We start from the raw sequence: 17358 nt of genomic DNA on the forward strand, positions 1-17358 counted from the left end.
CAAACACCCCATCATCCAAAACTAGGGCATCAATTCAGAGGGAAGCAACCAATCCTATTAAATCGCGAACGTGCAACACTGCATGTTTCAGCATCTGTGTTGCTGTTCCAGTCAAGTGCAGTAGATCTGCGTGCCTCAAGATTTCAACCTAATTTTGAGAAGCTCACAGCTAAGGCTGTGGAGGTACTTCCCGTTCAGGATGTGAGTTAGAAGTTAATGAGAACAGACTTTACATTAAAACCATTGAGAGAAAATAGAGAATCTTGCCCAAGAAGGCGAATAATCTCAGAAAAATACGACACCTAATGGAGCATCAAAACTCAGGCTAGATATAATCAAAATGTCATTTGGTTCCCGCAGGGCTAAATGTCAACAGCTCAGAAAAAGAGATTTTTCCACAATGTGCGGGGACTTCTGCATTGCAGAATCTGGATTAAATGCCCCAAATAACTGCAATATACTCAGGGATGATGGATTGTAAAGAAGCGCTTTCTGGAGGTTTTCAGAATTCACCTTGCAGTTTTGTTAATTATTAAATAGATTTGGTTTGAAAAAAGCCTTTTCTCCTCCCAGACTTACCTCCTGCAATCACATCTTTCCATCCGGGATGCTGCTGAGTGAAGTAACAATGCGGAATCTGTGCTCTCTCACTTAGTTCTAAGACAGCAGGCAATACGCAGACAGGCCTTTCATGTTTTAAAGCAGTCAGTCCTGCTTTTCTAAAGCTTGTCCCTTTTTGGTACAGTGACAAAACCGGTATCAAATGAGAGGTGCCATTTTGAAGAGCACACCAGTGCATCCCCGCCAGCATGATGTTGCATGCACAGTATGGATGAGATCACACTGGCAAGGGCAGAGGGGCACTCTCTTCAAAATGGTGTTCCCTGCGCAGCATGACCTTGCATGTGACATCAGGCTGGTGGGGGCAGATCCACCGGATCTTACTGGAATGCCCAGTATTCCGGGAGTGAGTAAGTGGCCACGCTAGCAGGTAGCAAAGTCATAAACACCCGGCTTTGATTTTGCTGTGGGTTCAAGTATTAATTCTTTTCATGTATATAGCACTTTCTTCAGCAGATCTCAAAGCACTTTGCAAGGTGACAGCCCCACTTCACAGACTGAAAACTGAGGGCTGGCCTACACTACAAAGTTATGTCATCTTAACTACATGGCTCAGGGCTGTGAAAAAATTCACTCCCTGTGCCATGTAATGAAGCTGACCTAAGTCCCAGGGTGGACACCACTAGATCGACGGAAGAATTCTAATTCTAAGTTCTGTCGACCTACCTGCCGCCTCTCAGAAAGGTGTATTTATTACAGGGACAGAAGAACTCCTGTTGTTGCTGTAGTAAGTGTCTATGCTACAGTTGCTCAGCTATAGCTGTGCTGTTGTAGTGTTTCTAGTGTAGACATATCCTACGGCATAGAGGAGTTATTTCGTTTTTAGTATTCAATTTGTGGTTCTCTTTATTTCACTTCTGATGTAGGAACATTTAAGGTTTATATTTTCAAGCATTTCCCTGCAGTCATAAGGGCTACAGTTACTTTTTGTTTAAATGAAGGCTGAGATTTTCAAGTAATAACCTGTCTCCAGCCACTGGCGCTTTGAGAAAAACATCAAATATCATGAGACTATTAATAAAATTGTGAAAGTTGGCAACACTGAGTCCAGGTTACCATCATTGTGCTGCCCAAGCACCAATTAGAAGACAGGGGCATACATGAAATCCTCTTTTTGCAGCAGAGGTGTTTGAAAAATATTTTGTGATGAAAAATGACCCTTTCAACAAAAACAAAAAAAGTTCACAATTGTTGCTTCAGTTGAAATGTTTAATTTTTTTCAAAGAAAAAATGTCGAAAGGTAATTTTTGGGGTTTTTTTGTCAAAAATTCTTTTAAAAAAAGGATTTGTGTTCACGTTTTTCCGCATTGGAAGAGAAGACCAAAAAATAAATAAATAAATGAATAAATAAATAAGTGACACAAAGTGTCAAAAATTAACATTGTTGTTTAGTTTTTAATTTAAAATTTTAATGTCTGTTTTTCAGGGTTTTTTAATCTTAATTTTTTAATTATTGTTTTAAGGCGTATGGTTGGGTTCTTCTTCCCACACAAACTTTCTCTCTTTTTTTTTTCTATTCTTCTCTGTAACTGTGGATTTTGAGTTGATTGTGTATAGACACAGATTCTGTAATTTAAGCAGCGAAAAGTGATAGAAGTAGGGTTTGGGCAGTGTACCTCACATTAGCCCTTGCACAGGGCCTTTATCTCAGCATAGAGTATGTGAGTGTAGCTCAAGAGGTTGTTTGCCCCGATCTGGGTGTGTGCTACCTTGTTGTAAATAGCAGTTTGATTTAGACAGACCAAATAAATGCAGCTTAATAGTAAATAAGAGCAGCACTCCCATGCAAAATCACCAGAGTTCATTAAGTCTCTCCATGCTGTATTTTATCTTTCATTGAAATTAACAAGGGAAAGATTGACAGTAATTAATCCCTTTTAATAATTGTTTTACGTTAGTCTCCCAGTAAGGGCTGTTTCAATTCTATTCATTCTGAGAGCCACAGGGAGATGTTCGCCTTCAGTAACAAAGTGGGTGGGTTTGGTGGATCAAGAGCCCAGGCTCCCATACTGGGAGTGTGTCAAATGAACGGCGAGTGAGAGAGAGTCTTGTAACAAGAACAATGCAAGCTCTTATGCCCCAAAGGGAAGATAATGGAAGGAGGGCCTCCAACAGCCCATCTGTATCAGTTTAGCTCTACGATTGCAATGCGGCAAAGACAGAGTGCAGGCTACCAGCCTCATGTAGGGCTGGTCTAGGAATTACAGTGCTTAAACTGCAGATAATCCATCTACACTAGGTTTCCCAGTATTGCTAATCCCACTGGGATAGCCCTGAAAAATGTCCCTCATGTTCATGAGGCCAGACAAATATCTGGGCCTCATTCTTCCCTGGCAGAATACAAGTAACTCTCATCAAGGTTAACAGAATTACTCATATTGTATGAGAAGGGCAGGGGTGAGGGTGGAAACAGCCCCCAGAAAGACAATGGGAGGGAGAGAGTGACTAAATGTGGCAGTTTTGGGTAATGATCTGTTTAGACAGAGGGGGTATATTTTAGTGGTTGCGCATATGATTGCAGATTGAGTAGTACCCTGGTTCAAGGCTAGGTGTCTCCAGGTTGTTCTCTTCCTCTAACACACGTTTGTTTCCCAAGGACTGAAATACTTTAGTCTAACAATCAATGGAGGTGTTAATAGGGAATAACTTTGCCTTGGCAATACAGTGGCTATGCTAAAGTGATTGGAAACTGGTTCTTCTCCCCACCCCAGGTTGCCTGCGGGGTGGGAGGGAAGCAGTGGAAATGCCCCAGAAGAACAAGAGTAGAGGTGTTAGAAGCTGCTGTGCAAAAGCAGCATGCTTTCTGACCTAGGGGCAGCCTTTTGACCATGGGAGCTGAACATGCTAAGAAGGGCTTGTTGCAGGGGCAAGGAGGAAAGGCCTGAAGGCTGAGCAGAAGAAGAGGAGGGTCTTAGGACCCAGAAAGGAATGATCAAAACCCAAAGGGTTGTTGGAGTGGTGAGGACACTGGGAGGTGGGTTTTGAATGCACGTTTTTGCATAGAGCTGGAAGGCTCTTATGTGTTCTTTATTAATAACATGGGCATGTGTTTAAGACGTTACTTTGCAAAGCCTCTGAGTTCTTTGTTGTAACAGTCACATGTCCCCCGAGGGTTAAATTGTAAACCAGAGCAGCTTTGTGGTGGAGCTCTGGGAAAGGGCCAGCTCCAGCTGCTGGGGAAACTTGCAGGATTAGTAGCAGTCTTGGGGTACCTGGACCATAGGCTTTCACTTCTGAGGAAGAGAACCAGACAAGGAGATCAGAGGGAGAGCCTACATCAGCGGTAGTCTATTTTTTTTTAAGGCCTAAATTTCTTGGACAACATATAGTCAAGGTCCAGACTCCAGAGAAAATAATTAAAAAAACCCCCGGAACAATAATTATAATAATAAATAAAAAAAAAGATTTTGCGGTCCGTTCAAAAGTATCTGGTGGTCCGGATTTGGCCCACAGTCCACCTACTGACTGCCTCTGGTCTACATGCTGCTCAAGACTCAGGTGGACCAAACACTGCAGACCAATGAGAACCCAGCAGGGGGAGCGTGATCAGATCTGTGTACATGACCACATGTGGTGGGCAGGGTCTGCGGGGCCTTCTAGGAGAGAAGGAGACACTTGGAGCAGGAGGGAACATTGCCATGAGAGGATCATCATGGGGATCTGCTGCTTCCCCCTCAGGCTTTGTCTTCACTGCTTTAAAAGGTGTATTCCAGGCCGTGGTCTCACTGTGAAATCCTACATTATCCCACAGTAAAAACACCTCTTTTTGTCAGTGAAGACAAGCCCAGAGGAGAAAAGAGAGCAGTTAAGAAGTGTCCCCCATGCACATAGAACTGCTGATATTGGAAGCATTTCACAAGTTTAGCCATAGAGGGCAGTACCAACAAGCTAGGATTAATAACAATTATTTGTTGATTTTTATTTTGATATTTTTCACTGCTACATGCTGGATGCAGTGTATTTACAATATTTGAATTATTAGGCCTAGAATTTCGCAATTCCCAGTTGGAAACTTTTTTCCATGGGATGCCCCCCTCCCACCTCCATCAGCTGAAGGGGTGAGTAGAACTCAGTGCTACAACATTTCCAGGCAGATCAAGCAGTCTTTGTTTCAACTCCAGATACCCCCTGAGTATTTTTTTAAAGAGATCTAAAAATCACTCGTGGATTTGGGACTGAAAAGACAAGGATGAGTTTTTAATGAGTCCTTGTGTGGTTATCAGGAGGGATTAACATTTGTTCCTTTTTTTCTTAGTATGTATTATATTTCTGCCCCAGTGATTTTGTGCATCTCAAAGCAATTTAGCCACAATGTGAAAGACATTTTCATCCACTGGCAGTAAATTATTTTAATTTATTCTGGGATTGTCTAAACCTAATTTAAGGATGGAACTACAAGTGATACTGAATGGAATATTTCAGCTCTCCTGTCTTCCAAGCCCTCCCTGTACAACACTAGCAAAGGATCTTGACAACTTGAAAGTTAATAAGAAATACAAATGGGAAATGAAATGGGAAATACATGTTTAAAATAATTACATCAGTAGCAAACAAATATCTTGTCATTTCATGGCCACAAAATTAATCACTGACAATAACACATTGTTTGTAACAACTGAGAGAAATACAATGTAACAGCTCAAATACTATGCAATGGGAGTTTCTGTAATACAAATTTTTGACTTTGCATTCATGGTATGCACCCACAACATTTGCCAAGGTCATGCTTAGAAGAGCAGCTCAGAAGGGTTTTCTCACATAAACTTCCTTAGTTAAAGTATATTTAAAAATCCTTGCATTAGCTAGGTTTCTCAGAATTGAAAATGATTAGATTTAAATTAAAAAATATTAAATCCCTAATCAAGCTGAGATTAGAGGATATGAATAAGCAACAAGATATGGCAGTTGTTTCCATTACAAATATGTCACCTTGGTTCCCCTTGTTAAAAAGACTCATGGGCATGCTAGTTACTTAGACAGTTTGTGCAATAACAAGTTAAGGAGGGCCTGTATAACTCTCTGTTTTCAATCTATGCAGACAGCTTACTCAGAAGGCTGATATATTGGCATTGAGAAATATAACTGCCTCTGTCTATGTGGCTCTGGAAAGGTGGAAAACCTGCCCCATTATTTATTATATTGTAATTTGTATTACCACTTGAGGTCAAAATGGCTTTCTGTGGTTTTGTTCTGGATGCCTTTTTCTAGGACCTTTCAGAAAATAGAATACTTATTAGGAACTGACAATGTATCTGTGATCTGAGCAATTGCCCTATTTGCATGGTCAGCCACTAAAATAAGGAAAAGTAAAAGTTGCAAGAAGGAATGGACTTGTAAGAAACTGTGGTTAAATCATTGCTAACTAATCTTTTATGAAGGGGCTATTTTAATGATAAATTATTCAGTATTTCATAACACTAATTTCAGGCCTAACGTGATTTTTGGTTTGTTGTTGATATTTACCAGGGCTTGTCAGAATTCACAAAGGGTTTCAGTAGTACATGCATCAGGCTTTGAAAAAGAGATGTTTCAATTCTTAATCAAATATTCGAACACTGTGGTATTTCTCTTCTGCTAAAGTCCATTTAGTAACAGGGTTATTATTACAAAACACTTATATGATGTCGTCTGTTTACATGGGGCTTTACAAATATATACAAAATATTTACATTTGTTATCCCACTGAAAATCTCATTTAATAAACAGTCAATTATACATATATTTCCCAGAAAGCAGTATTGAATTACTATTAGAAACACTGCCTAACTGTTTTGTACACAGTTTCAAATATTTAAACCCAATCCCCATCCAAATCCCACAAAACAAATTCACCTTCATGACTGACAAGCTCACTATGGATCAAAGATCATCATTGGTTAGTTATATTCTCTCAGGGGGATGCATTAAGCATGAGGGGGTAGACAGTAGAACATTTGACTATAGATTGAGTGGCCCTGATTCAAATTCAGCTGCCCCCTTTATAACCTCATTTTGGAATTTGATTAATTTCCTCCTGTGTTGCTAGATTCCTTAGCTGTTAGCATGTGTATTAACACCACTTGTAGCTGGGCATTTTATAAAGACATTGATAGACTTGATTAGTTAGTCCAGGTTAGGGAACATGGCATATTGGTAGAGCAGTGACCCTGGTATGTTTGCTCTCTAAGGTTGGTAGGCTGGTACCCCTTCACCAACACAGAATTAATTATACTTATTTGTTTAATGTGAAATCCGGAGTTGGACACATTTGCATAAGATTTAATTTTTTCTGTGACTCTGCCTCCGTCTCCTATCCTCACGCTGCTGGCTCCTATGGAGAACAAAAGACAAACTTTACCAATGTATTATTAGAGAGACTCCATGAGATATGGGTGCACCATGTATGACGCTCTGACTGCTGTGTCAGCAGGTGCACATGTGCACAGAACTTGTGAATGTACATTTATGCAATGGAGGATTGATGGCATATGATCATGGATACAGAAAATGGACATACAAAAGGCAATTTATAGCAGGCAACGATGATATTGTAACAAACTCATGGATAACTAGGACTTCACAGTTGTGTCAATAAGCTGCATATCATAGGCAGTCCGAATTTCACAGCAGTAACAAGGATAGAACTTGAACGCTCCTGCTTCGAAACCATAGCCTGCTAGTGATCAGAGGGAGCATCTCCATCCGTTGTTAGCAGTACAGGTCCTATGATGCAAGACCAATTTGATTCCATCCAGCAGAGGGTGACAGTATGTATATGTGCGTGCACCTGCCAATTCGTTACACTGCTGTATCTCATGGACATGCACACAGAATTCTGGTATCTCATGCAGAGGAACTTCCACTTACCTTTGTGTGAATATATGCTGGCTCCTTTCAACTCTGCTATTATATAGAAGACTATAATACAATAACAACTTGCTAAAAGGGGACTGTATTTTAAACTGATTAAGCTTTTGGCTTGGCAAAATTTTGGCAAGTTGGGCCTTTGGTTGGCAATCACAAAGCCAGGGGTTCTGGGTTTCATATTATCCTAATCCCCAAAATTTAATGTGGTTCAGATAAATGCGTCCAATTTTGGCTGGTCCCAGTTGGATCCTATCCTAGTCATTAATTAAATGCTAATTTTTGCATCTATATTTCACACTTCTAAATAAGCTCAATTCTGGAATTCACTGCAAATAACACTTCAGTTTGGAGCAGAAACTTCCGGAGCTATGGTTAAGCAAGCTCATAGAAAGGCATTATTATTGGATAATTTAGCCCATTGTCTTGAGAATGCAAGATATGGTCCTCCTGATACACAAAGTATAAAAATATAAATTGCATTACTCCCTGCTTGTAAAGTGCTGTGGAAATTTGTGATACTAGATAGCTTATTTTTTATAATAATAATAAAAACTGCTATTCTTAAATAGGCAAATACTCTGTCATTGAGCCGCACCCCTTCTACTGGGCGAAGAAAGAAAGCTGAAAAGGACTCTCTGCAGCAGCAACAGACGTTACATAATTTTTGCAATGGAAAGTATCGGTTCTTTTTTTTTTTTTTTTTTTCTTTGCCCAGTATATATAAGAATTGTGCTTTACTCTAAATGGGATTTAAAATAAAAATTAAAAACAAGCCGAGGGGGCACCCGGATTTGAACCAGGGACCTCTTGATCTGCAGTCAAATGCTCTACCACTGAGCTATACCCCCGGTGTTAAGCCACGGCTGTCTAAAAGATTTTTTGAGAGAGAGAGAGACCAGATTGGCTCAAAGATCTCTGTATATTGGAGACAAAAAGGGTGTGTTTGTGTGTATTGAGTGTTAGTCATGCACTATAAGAACAGAGCTGTATGTGTGTGTTAAGTGTCTTAGTCAGTTTCACCATGAGAGGGGCAGGGGTGTGTGTGTTCAGTTTACCCAGAGGGAGGTGTGTGATAGACTCACAGACAAGGGATGTGTATGGAGTGTGTGTGTGTGAATGCTGGCTGAGGTTTTGTGTGTGAATGCATATGAAGATGCGGGAACTGTGTTATGTGGGGCTGGTTGTATTGCATGTGGTGTGTTGGAGTGTGCTGGTACGTGGAGGCGCATTGCAGGTATGTGACTATATGTGGAGATGTGTGGAGGGTGTGTGAGTTGTGTGGGGTCTATTTGAGTGCGACTGTGTGTGGAGATGTTGTGTTGGGTGTGTGTGACTGTGGAGGGTCTGTGTGTGTGACTACGTGGGGATGCGTACGTGAGTGGACTGGGTGCAGATGTGTCCAGTGTGTGAGGTTTTGTGTCTGACTGTGTACATGTGTGGTGTGTGTATCTGGACGGCGCATGGGGTGTTGTGAGTGTGACTGTTTGTGGAGATGCCTATGTAGAGGTGTGTGTAGGGGTGAGTGTGACTGTGGGGGGGGGGCTCTGTGAGTAGGCGTGTGTGCAGTGTGTATGAGTGTGTGGAGATGTGTGGGTGTGTGCAGTGTGTATGAGTGTGACGGTGTGGAGCCGTGTCTCTGTGTGTGGAGTGGTGTGGTGTGGACCCGGAGCGCTGTGTGGGCTCTGAGGTGTGTGTGTGTGTGTGAGTGTGTGTGTGGATCGCGAGTGCCCGCCGCGCGCGCTCCCCCTCTCCTGCGCGCGCCCGCCGCGCCCTTCCCCCTACGGCGCGCCCCCGCGCGCGGCCGCCCAGTCCCCTTCAGCGCGCTCCCTCCCCAGCCCCTCCCCCCCGAGCGCGCCCCCGCGGCCCCTCCCCGTGTTTATTAGGGGTGCCGCGGCGGAGGCGGAGGCCAGAGCCTGCTGCAGCTGCCCGGGGAGGGACCGACCGACCGACGGACGGAGCGTGGCCATGAACCCCAACTGTGCCCGCTGCGGCAAGATCGTCTACCCCACCGAGAAGGTGAACTGCCTGGACAAGGTGAGGGGCCGCCCCATCGCGGAGCGGGGCCGGGGGGGCCCACGCCCCCCCTCGCGGCCTGTTCTTGGGGGAGTGGAAGGGGATCTAGGGGTTTTTTTTGGGGGGGGGTGAATGCAGGAGATTTTGGGGGAGGGTTGAGTGGGGGAGGGTCTGGGGAGTGGGGGGGCGATGTACTTCAGTGGTGTGTAGCATAGTTGCAGGGCCCCCCTTTCATCATTTCCGTCCCCCGAGAGCTGCCCATACAGGCCTTGACTCTCCCCCACCCACCCCCGGGGCTACAACCTTCCCCTGTCGCTTGCGGGTGTGGGAGATGTTGTGTGCTCAACTTTCTGCCCAGGCTGTGGGTGTCTCCATTTAAAAAAAACACAAAAACCAAACCCCATCTCGCTCCAGCCCGGCTCTCTGCCCTCCTTGGAAGAACAAGTTGGGAGCTGGCTAGGAAAGCACCTTCCTGGTTTCCCTTCTTAAAAACTCCAGAGCGACCGAATCTGGCACTGGGATTTCCTGACTCTGACTTCTTTCCAGACAATCTCTTGCAAGAATGTTTGAAGGTCAGAGGAGTTAGTTTGGAAATGACACGCCGAATTAGAGCAACTTTGTTCATTCCGCTCTCTCCTGAGAGCGTTCTCGGGAAAGCAAATGCTTGTCTAAACAGCGGATAACGTCCAAATGTTGCTTTTCCTAATAAAAAAGTCATTTCTGAACATCAAGGCAATTAGCAAATGAAATTGTAACCACTATTCTGGTGGGTTTTTTGTTGTTTTTTTTTGTTTGTTTCCTTCTTCTTCTTCCTGTGTTGGGGGTGCAGCTGGGTGTCTAAACAGATAAAATGGAAAGGAGCAGTTAATGCTTCCCTTGAAGTTGAGAACCCCTCATCTGGTTTAAATTAGATGGGTTTTTCATTGTTCAGTTCCAATTGATGCTTCTGTATTGTTCCACATTTAAATATATTCTATGTAGACTCCACCATGGCTCTCATCACCATGGTATCTGAATACCTTGTCTTAGTGTCAGTTTCGTAGGCTTTTTTTAAAGGGCAAATTCCTGTTTTTGAAGAAGTGATCACAGTGGTGACAGATTCTGTATCCATTAACCCACGGCCGGAGAGCTCGGTAGAGCTCTAATACTGTTGATTCTGCATTGAGCACTCGAGGTCTTCTGGTTACTGGCATTTTTGTCACTGGCCCAGAAATGTCTTCCATTAGCTCCACTGGGTCCTCTTTTTGTGGATGAACTATCCTGTGCTGCTGTGCATTTCTCCATCCCCAATCCTAGGTCAAAAAGACTTGGGAGAAAGCCCATGCTCCCCCCAAATTCCAGCCTGTTGTAGCAGGAGTAGGGGAGACACAGGGCAAAACTGGGGGGGAGGGACTCAAATCAGTATCTTAGATGTTTGTATATGAATGTGAGAAGGATGGGGCATAAGCAGGAAGAACTTGAGATGCTAGTAAATAAACACAACTATGACATAGTGGGCATCACAGAGACTTAGTGGGATAATACGCATGATTGGTATAGAAGGGGACCGCTTACTCAGGAGAGACAGGCAGGGGAAAAAAGGGAGGGGGTGTTGCCTTGTATATTAAAAATGTATACACTTGGGCTGAGGTTAAGATGGAAATAGGAGACGGACTTGTTGAAAGTCTCTGGGTAAGGATAAAGGGGGTAAAAAAACAAGGGTGATCTCATGATAGAGGGTCTGCTACAGACCACCAAACCAGGAAGAAGAGGTGGATGAGGCTTTTTTTAAACAACTAACAATCATTCAAAGCATAGGACTTGGTGGAGATGGGAGACTTCAACTACTCCGATATCTGTTGGGAAAAATAACACAGCAGAGCACAGACTATCCAACAAGTTCTTGGAATGTATTGGAGACCTTTTGTTATTTCAGAAGGTGGAGAAAGCTACTAGAGAAGAGGCAGTTCTAGATTTGATTTTGACAAACGGGGAGGAACTGGTTGAGAATTTTCAAGTGGAAGACAGCTTGGGCGACAGCGATCACAAAACGATAGTTCATGATTCTAAGGAATGGTAGGAGGGAGAACAGCAAAATAAAGACAATGGATTTCAAGAGGGCAGACCTTAGCAAACTCAGGGAGTTGGCAGGTAAGATCCCATGGGAAGCAAGTCTAAGAAAAAACAATTGAAGACCATTAGCAGTTTTTCAAAGAGACATTATTAAGGGCACAAGAGCAAACTATCTCATTGCATAAGAAAGATAGGAAGTATGGCAAGAGACCACCCTGGCTTAACCAGGAGATCTTAAGTGATCTAAAAGTCAAAAGAGAGTCCTACAAAAAGTGGAAACTAGGTCAAATGACAAAGGATGAATATAAACAAATATGCAGGGGCAAAATTAGAAAGGCCAAGGCACAAAACAAGATTAAACTAGCTAGAGACATAAAGGGTAACAAGAAAACATTCTACAAATGCATTAGAAAGAAGAGGAACACCAAGGACAGGGTAGGCTCGTTACTCAATGGGGAGGAAACAATAACAGAAAATGCGGAAATGGCAGGGGTGCTAAATGACTTGTTTCAGTTTTCACCAAGAAGGTTGGTGGCAATTGCACATCTAACATAGCGAATGCCAGTGGAAAGGAGGTAGGATCAGAAGCTAAAGCAGGGAAAGAACAAGCTAAAAATTACTTAGACAAGTTAGGTGTCTTCAAGTCACCAGGGCCTGATGAAATGCATCCTAGAATACTCAAGGAGCTGACTGAGGAGATATCAAGCCTTTAATGGTTATCTTTGAAAAGTCTTGGAAGACAAGAGAGATTCCAGAGGACTGGAAAAGGGCAAATATAGTGCCCATCTACAAAAAGGGAAATAAGGACAACCCAGGGAATTACAGACCAGTCAGCTTAACTTCTGTACCCAGAAAGATAATGGAGCAAATGATTAAGCAATCAATTTGCAAATATCTAGAAGGTAATAAGTAACAGTCAGCATGGATTTGTCAAGAACAAATCATGTCAAACCAACCTAATAGCTTTCTTTGATAGGATAACAAGCCTTGTGGATGGGGGGAGGTAGATGTGTTTATCTTGACTTTAGTAAGGCTTTTGATACTGTCCCACATGACCTTCTTTTAAACTAGGGAAATACAACCTAGGCTACTATAAGGTGGGTGCAAAACTGGTTGCAAAACCGTTCCCAGAGAGTAGTTATCAATGGTTCACAGTCCTGCTAGAAGGGCATAATGAGTGGGGTTCTGCAGGGATCAATTCTGGGTCTGGTTCTAATCAATATTTCCATCAATGATTTAGATAATGGCATAGAAAATACTTAAGTTTGCAGATGATCCCAAAATGGGATGGGTTGCAAGTGCTTTGGAGGATAGGATTATAGTTCAGAATGTTCTGGAAAATTGGTCTGAGGTAAACAGGATGAAATTCAATAAGAACAAATGCAAAGTACTCCACTTAGGAAGGAACAATCAGTTGCACACACACAAAATGGGTAATGACTGCCTAGGAAAGAGTGCTGCTGAAAGGGATCTGGAGGTCATAGTGGACCACAAGCTAAATATGAGTCAACCGTATAATGCTGTTACAAAGTGAACATGAGTCTGGGATGTATTAGCAGGAGTGTTATAGGTAAGACACGAGAAGTAATTCTTCTGCTCTACCCTGTGCTGATTAGGCCTCAACTGGAGTATTGTGTCCAGTTCTGGGCACCACATTTCAGGAAAGATGTGGACAAATTGGAGACAGTCCAGAGAAGAGCAACAAAAATGATTAAAGGTCTAGAAAACATGACCTATGAGGCAAGACTGAAAGAACTGGGGTGGTTTAGCCTGGAGAAGAGAAGACAGAGGTGATGTGATAACAGCTTTCAAGTACATAAAAGGCTGTTACAAGGAGGAGGGAGAAAATTTTGTTGTGTTTAACCTCTGAGGATAGGACAAGCAATGGGCTTAAACTGCAGCAATGGAGGCTTAGGTTGGACATTAGGAAAAACCTCCTAACTGTCAGGGTGGTTAATGACTGGAATAAATTGCCAAAGGAGGTTGTGGAATCTCCATTACTGGCAATTTTAAGAGCAGGTTAGGAAAAAACCTGTCAGGGATGGTCTAGATATTACTTAACCCTGCCATGAGTGCAGGAGACTCAACTAGAGAACCTCTCAAGGTCCCTTCCAGCCCTGTGTTTCTATGATTCTATCCCTCCAGGGTCCCGGGATGACCAGTTTAGGTTCTAAAGGAGCAGTTTGGAAACTGCAGGTATCTCAGCTACAGCATTCCTGAGTCATAATGGACTCTGTGGCTCACATTTTTAACACATGATTTTGCTTTCTTCCTATTTTATGAATCTTTTTTTTTTTTTTTTTTTTTTTTTTAAAGCTGAGCTAAATCACTCGTGTCCCAAACCCCATTGTGTTTGGTCTTAATTGTGTAATAGTTGTGTTTTCTAGAGTTATTATTGAACTTAAATATCCAATGCAAGCATAGCAATGGTGCCTGTTTGAGTTATAGTTACAGAGGAAGAAGGATTTTTTTCATTCCTACCTCAGCTGTGCATCCTGCATCTGTGGGTGCTGTTTTGGCTCAGTTGACGATTTCCTCTGAGCTGGCAAATGCAAATTCCCATGCCAGCTGACCTTGTTGTAGGGTGCTCTAGAAGTATCTGTGGTGATCCTTTAATTCTGCCTCCTAGTGGCTGGCTTGATGTAAACTAATCTCCTACAAACCTCTTTCAAAAAAATGAGGGGTTGTCCTGTGCCTTAATGTCTGAATGTCCACCTACTTTAACTCTGTTCAGAGCAGATCTCAATGACTGGCAGAAATGCTAGTAAGCACAGTCAGATGCTTGCTTTAGTGCTACTACTGCTGGAACTGAACCAGATATGAATGGTGAGGGTCTTCTGGGGATAAGTGTGTAGGAAGGTCCCATTCATTATGTTTCACCAAGAGCAATGACAGTGCATCTCAGTCCTATTCTCCTGCATCCTTTGCTCAAAAGTTGGGTGCTTTAGTAGAGCTGGACTCACCACCTCAGCTCTACTAAGCACCCCAATTCTGAGCTAGACCTGGCAGCTCCAAAGGGAATAAGGAAAAAGCGATTTGTCTCTATCAATTTTTGCAATGCAGCTTTATAGAGAAGTGAGAATCTACACACTGAAGGCTCAGCAGGGGGTGGGACTCTGTTTGGATCACTGCTTTAATGATACTGACAAGGTAACTGATTCAAAATTCTCTAGGTGACCATCTGTTGGAGTTTCAGGGAGTACATATTGTGTGTGGCGGTTGTTGCATGTTCTCTTCCACGCCCCCTTCTTCATGGATGCCTATCAGCTCTCCAGATAAAATGTCATGTGAGGAGGCTGTAACATCCGTTTGTGGAAATGATACGTCCTGTGTCACTCATAAATGGAGCAAGCGTTGCAAGGTCTAGCCGTTCTGGCTATAATTACTAAAGTCATAAAACCCACCAAAACACTGGTGTTGGGTGACTTTATGGTTCTGACTTTTCTAGCTTTTCATTATAATGGATTTAAAAAGCTGACCAAGAACCTGTCTGCACTCTGAGTACAGAATATTTCAAACAGTGTGGTGAAGTGGGGCGTGTTATCTCTGAAGTAGTCTTGCAGAGGTGTATTAATGCATTACTCAAGGCTTTAGTTTCACAGTGGCTGGTAAAGATGATAGATTTGGAGCTCTAGTTCCCCTCAGCATAGCTGAGAATATATCCTTTTGTCATTCACTGTAATTAACTTGAGGAGTAGGTACTTCAGATTGAAAAAGGGGAGTGCCCAAGTGTGGGCCACATGAACAACTTACCAACAATTTGAGAAGTACTAAATTGTAGTAAGCCTCTTTACAATATTCCTGTGGAATCCTCTGCTTTGTGGGAATCTCTTCTCCTGTTTGGCTGGAGCATGGCTAGAGGGTGAGGGATCACTTACTGAAAACCTAGAGGTAATGGATGCCTGGCATAGGTGTCCGGTGTGGTGTTGCTCTCTTCACCCACTTCCCATGCTAATGTAAGCTCTTTGGATCGTTCTAGTCCAGACAGGAGACTCCTCTCCTCCTGCAGTGGATTATTGCAGCAGTGCCCCTGGTAAACAGCACTGTGTTGCAGTCTGTTTTGAAGTGAGGAGGAGCATCTAGGCACTGTGGCTGGGGAAAATACTACCCAAGCCTAGCTCCTCTGCATATGCTTCTGTGGAACGCTTGCTGCCTGTTGGCTGGGTGATAGCACCAAGCCTTGCCAGCGATGAAGGAGTTCTCAATCCCCTCTGGCTGTTGAAGGCCGGGCATTCTTCTGCAAGGAGGATCCGTTTAAGTGATGTTATCTGCCAGCTGGGCTCTAGAGATTGTGCCACAAGTCTTCAAGGTATTTATGACCCCCCCATTATCCTAGTGCCAGAGAGTCTCCTCAGCTTGAGTTTAAGCCTCTCCATATACCTGTGAAATAGGATGATGCCTTAGCTCCTCATCTGTACCAGGGAAGAAGAGGCACAGAGACCAGGGAGAGCCTTAAAGGTATGCAGACAGTGGGATTTTTTTCAAAAGCACCTAGATGCCTAAATACCCTTAAAACTCTGCTCTTAAGTGACTTGTCCAAGGTCACACAGGAAGCATGAAGGCAGGGAATTAAACCCAGTGTCCAAGCCTAGCATACTAACCACTGGATCATCCCTGCCCTTCCTTTTCCACCACAAGGCTGCCATGGTGGGTGTTTGGGAAGCTAGCTGAAGTGGGGCTGTACCATGGCCAAAGGTGGGGAGCCAAGTCACCTGAAAAAAATCTGCCTGGTCTCTAAAGAAGCCCCATTCCACTTGTTGGTGAGCAGACACCTGCATGTTGTGAAGGAATTATCGTGTGGACGCACATAAGGAAAGGAACAAATATGTTGCCCTGAGCAACTGAAGTGAGACAGCCACCCTCTTCAGCTGAGTCATACCCTCTGTTTTGCTGGGCTGTGGCTGTGTTGATACACCAGGGTGCGGTATCACCAGGCAGGTAACAGCAGCTCAGTCTTGGCCCTTGTCTACAGCTGTTTTATCCCCAAAATGTTTCACCAGTTGAGCTGAACCAGTGTTTGGGGGGAGAGATGGTTTAGGGAGAGTTCAAGAAGCTTAATGCTGGCACCCCAACAGAGCAGCAACTTCAGCAGCTGTCCACCCTGAGCTTGGAGATGCTTATCCAGGGTTGAGAGCATTGCTATGCAGCTAGCAGGTATTTTGAGATCCTTGCATGAAAGGGGCTGTAGAAGTGCAGCCTCAAGGGAGACTTTCATGGATTGTTGGGTTTCTCTCTCTTCTTGAACCATCTTCTCCTAGGTTTGCAAATCTGTAGCCTGAGGCCCTCGTGGTGACCTGAATTTCTCTGGGTGCAGGGGGTGAGGAGATCTGACACTGGATGAAGCTCATGCTGGCCTGGGTGGGCTGTGCTCCTGAGGGTGCTTCATGCCCTCACTGTAAAGCCTCAGGTACTGCATGAGCAGAGAGCTTGGTAGCAGTTGGGCCTGAGGGTTTCCTCTGCAGCACCCTTTCATGCTTGGGTACTTGTGTACTTAGCAGCTGTAGATGTTGCTGGGAGATGGGAGCCTAGGTGTTGGTTTCAAGGTTACCATGGAGAAGGCCTGGATTGTGTTTCTGTACTGTTACTAGGACTTGATCAGGGCTCCCTACAGCTCAAGGAGGCTTGTCCTGTCAGTCAGACGCCGAGTGCAAATATTTCCTAAGAAGCATCTCCGAGATGCTAAAGCAGGGCAGATCTGAGTTCACGGAATGTCATAACCTGTAATGTTGGCGTATTAGAAAAGTGGGTCATGGACTGGATTTCAAGGAATGTATTTTCTGGCCTCAATTTAAGTGCAAGTATGTGCAGTTGGTGTCTGTAAGGGAG

The 17358-nt window shown here is 43.6% G+C and overlaps 1 protein-coding gene and 1 non-coding gene across 2 annotated transcripts in view; one reads left to right on the top strand and one right to left on the bottom strand.

The window, feature by feature from the left end:
• Positions 1-8243: 8243 nt before the first annotated feature.
• On the bottom strand, positions 8244-8315 carry TRNAC-GCA (transfer RNA cysteine (anticodon GCA)). The gene has a single exon. It is a non-coding gene; the product is annotated as a tRNA-Cys (tRNA).
• A 1042-nt stretch (positions 8316-9357) lies between these two features.
• The window catches only part of LASP1 (LIM and SH3 protein 1), a 56518-nt gene continuing 48517 nt past the window's right edge, over positions 9358-17358 (top strand). The window contains exon 1 of the mRNA XM_067541197.1: positions 9358-9501. Coding sequence (XP_067397298.1) covers positions 9433-9501 — 69 coding nt within the window. The 5' untranslated portion in view covers positions 9358-9432. The remainder of the gene's footprint in view (positions 9502-17358) is intronic.

Source organism: Emydura macquarii, unplaced genomic scaffold (assembly GCF_026122565.2).
Source record: "Emydura macquarii macquarii isolate MOO-44397 ecotype Brisbane River unplaced genomic scaffold, CSIRO-AGI_Emac_v2 contig_629, whole genome shotgun sequence".
NCBI lineage: Eukaryota > Metazoa > Chordata > Testudines > Chelidae > Emydura > Emydura macquarii.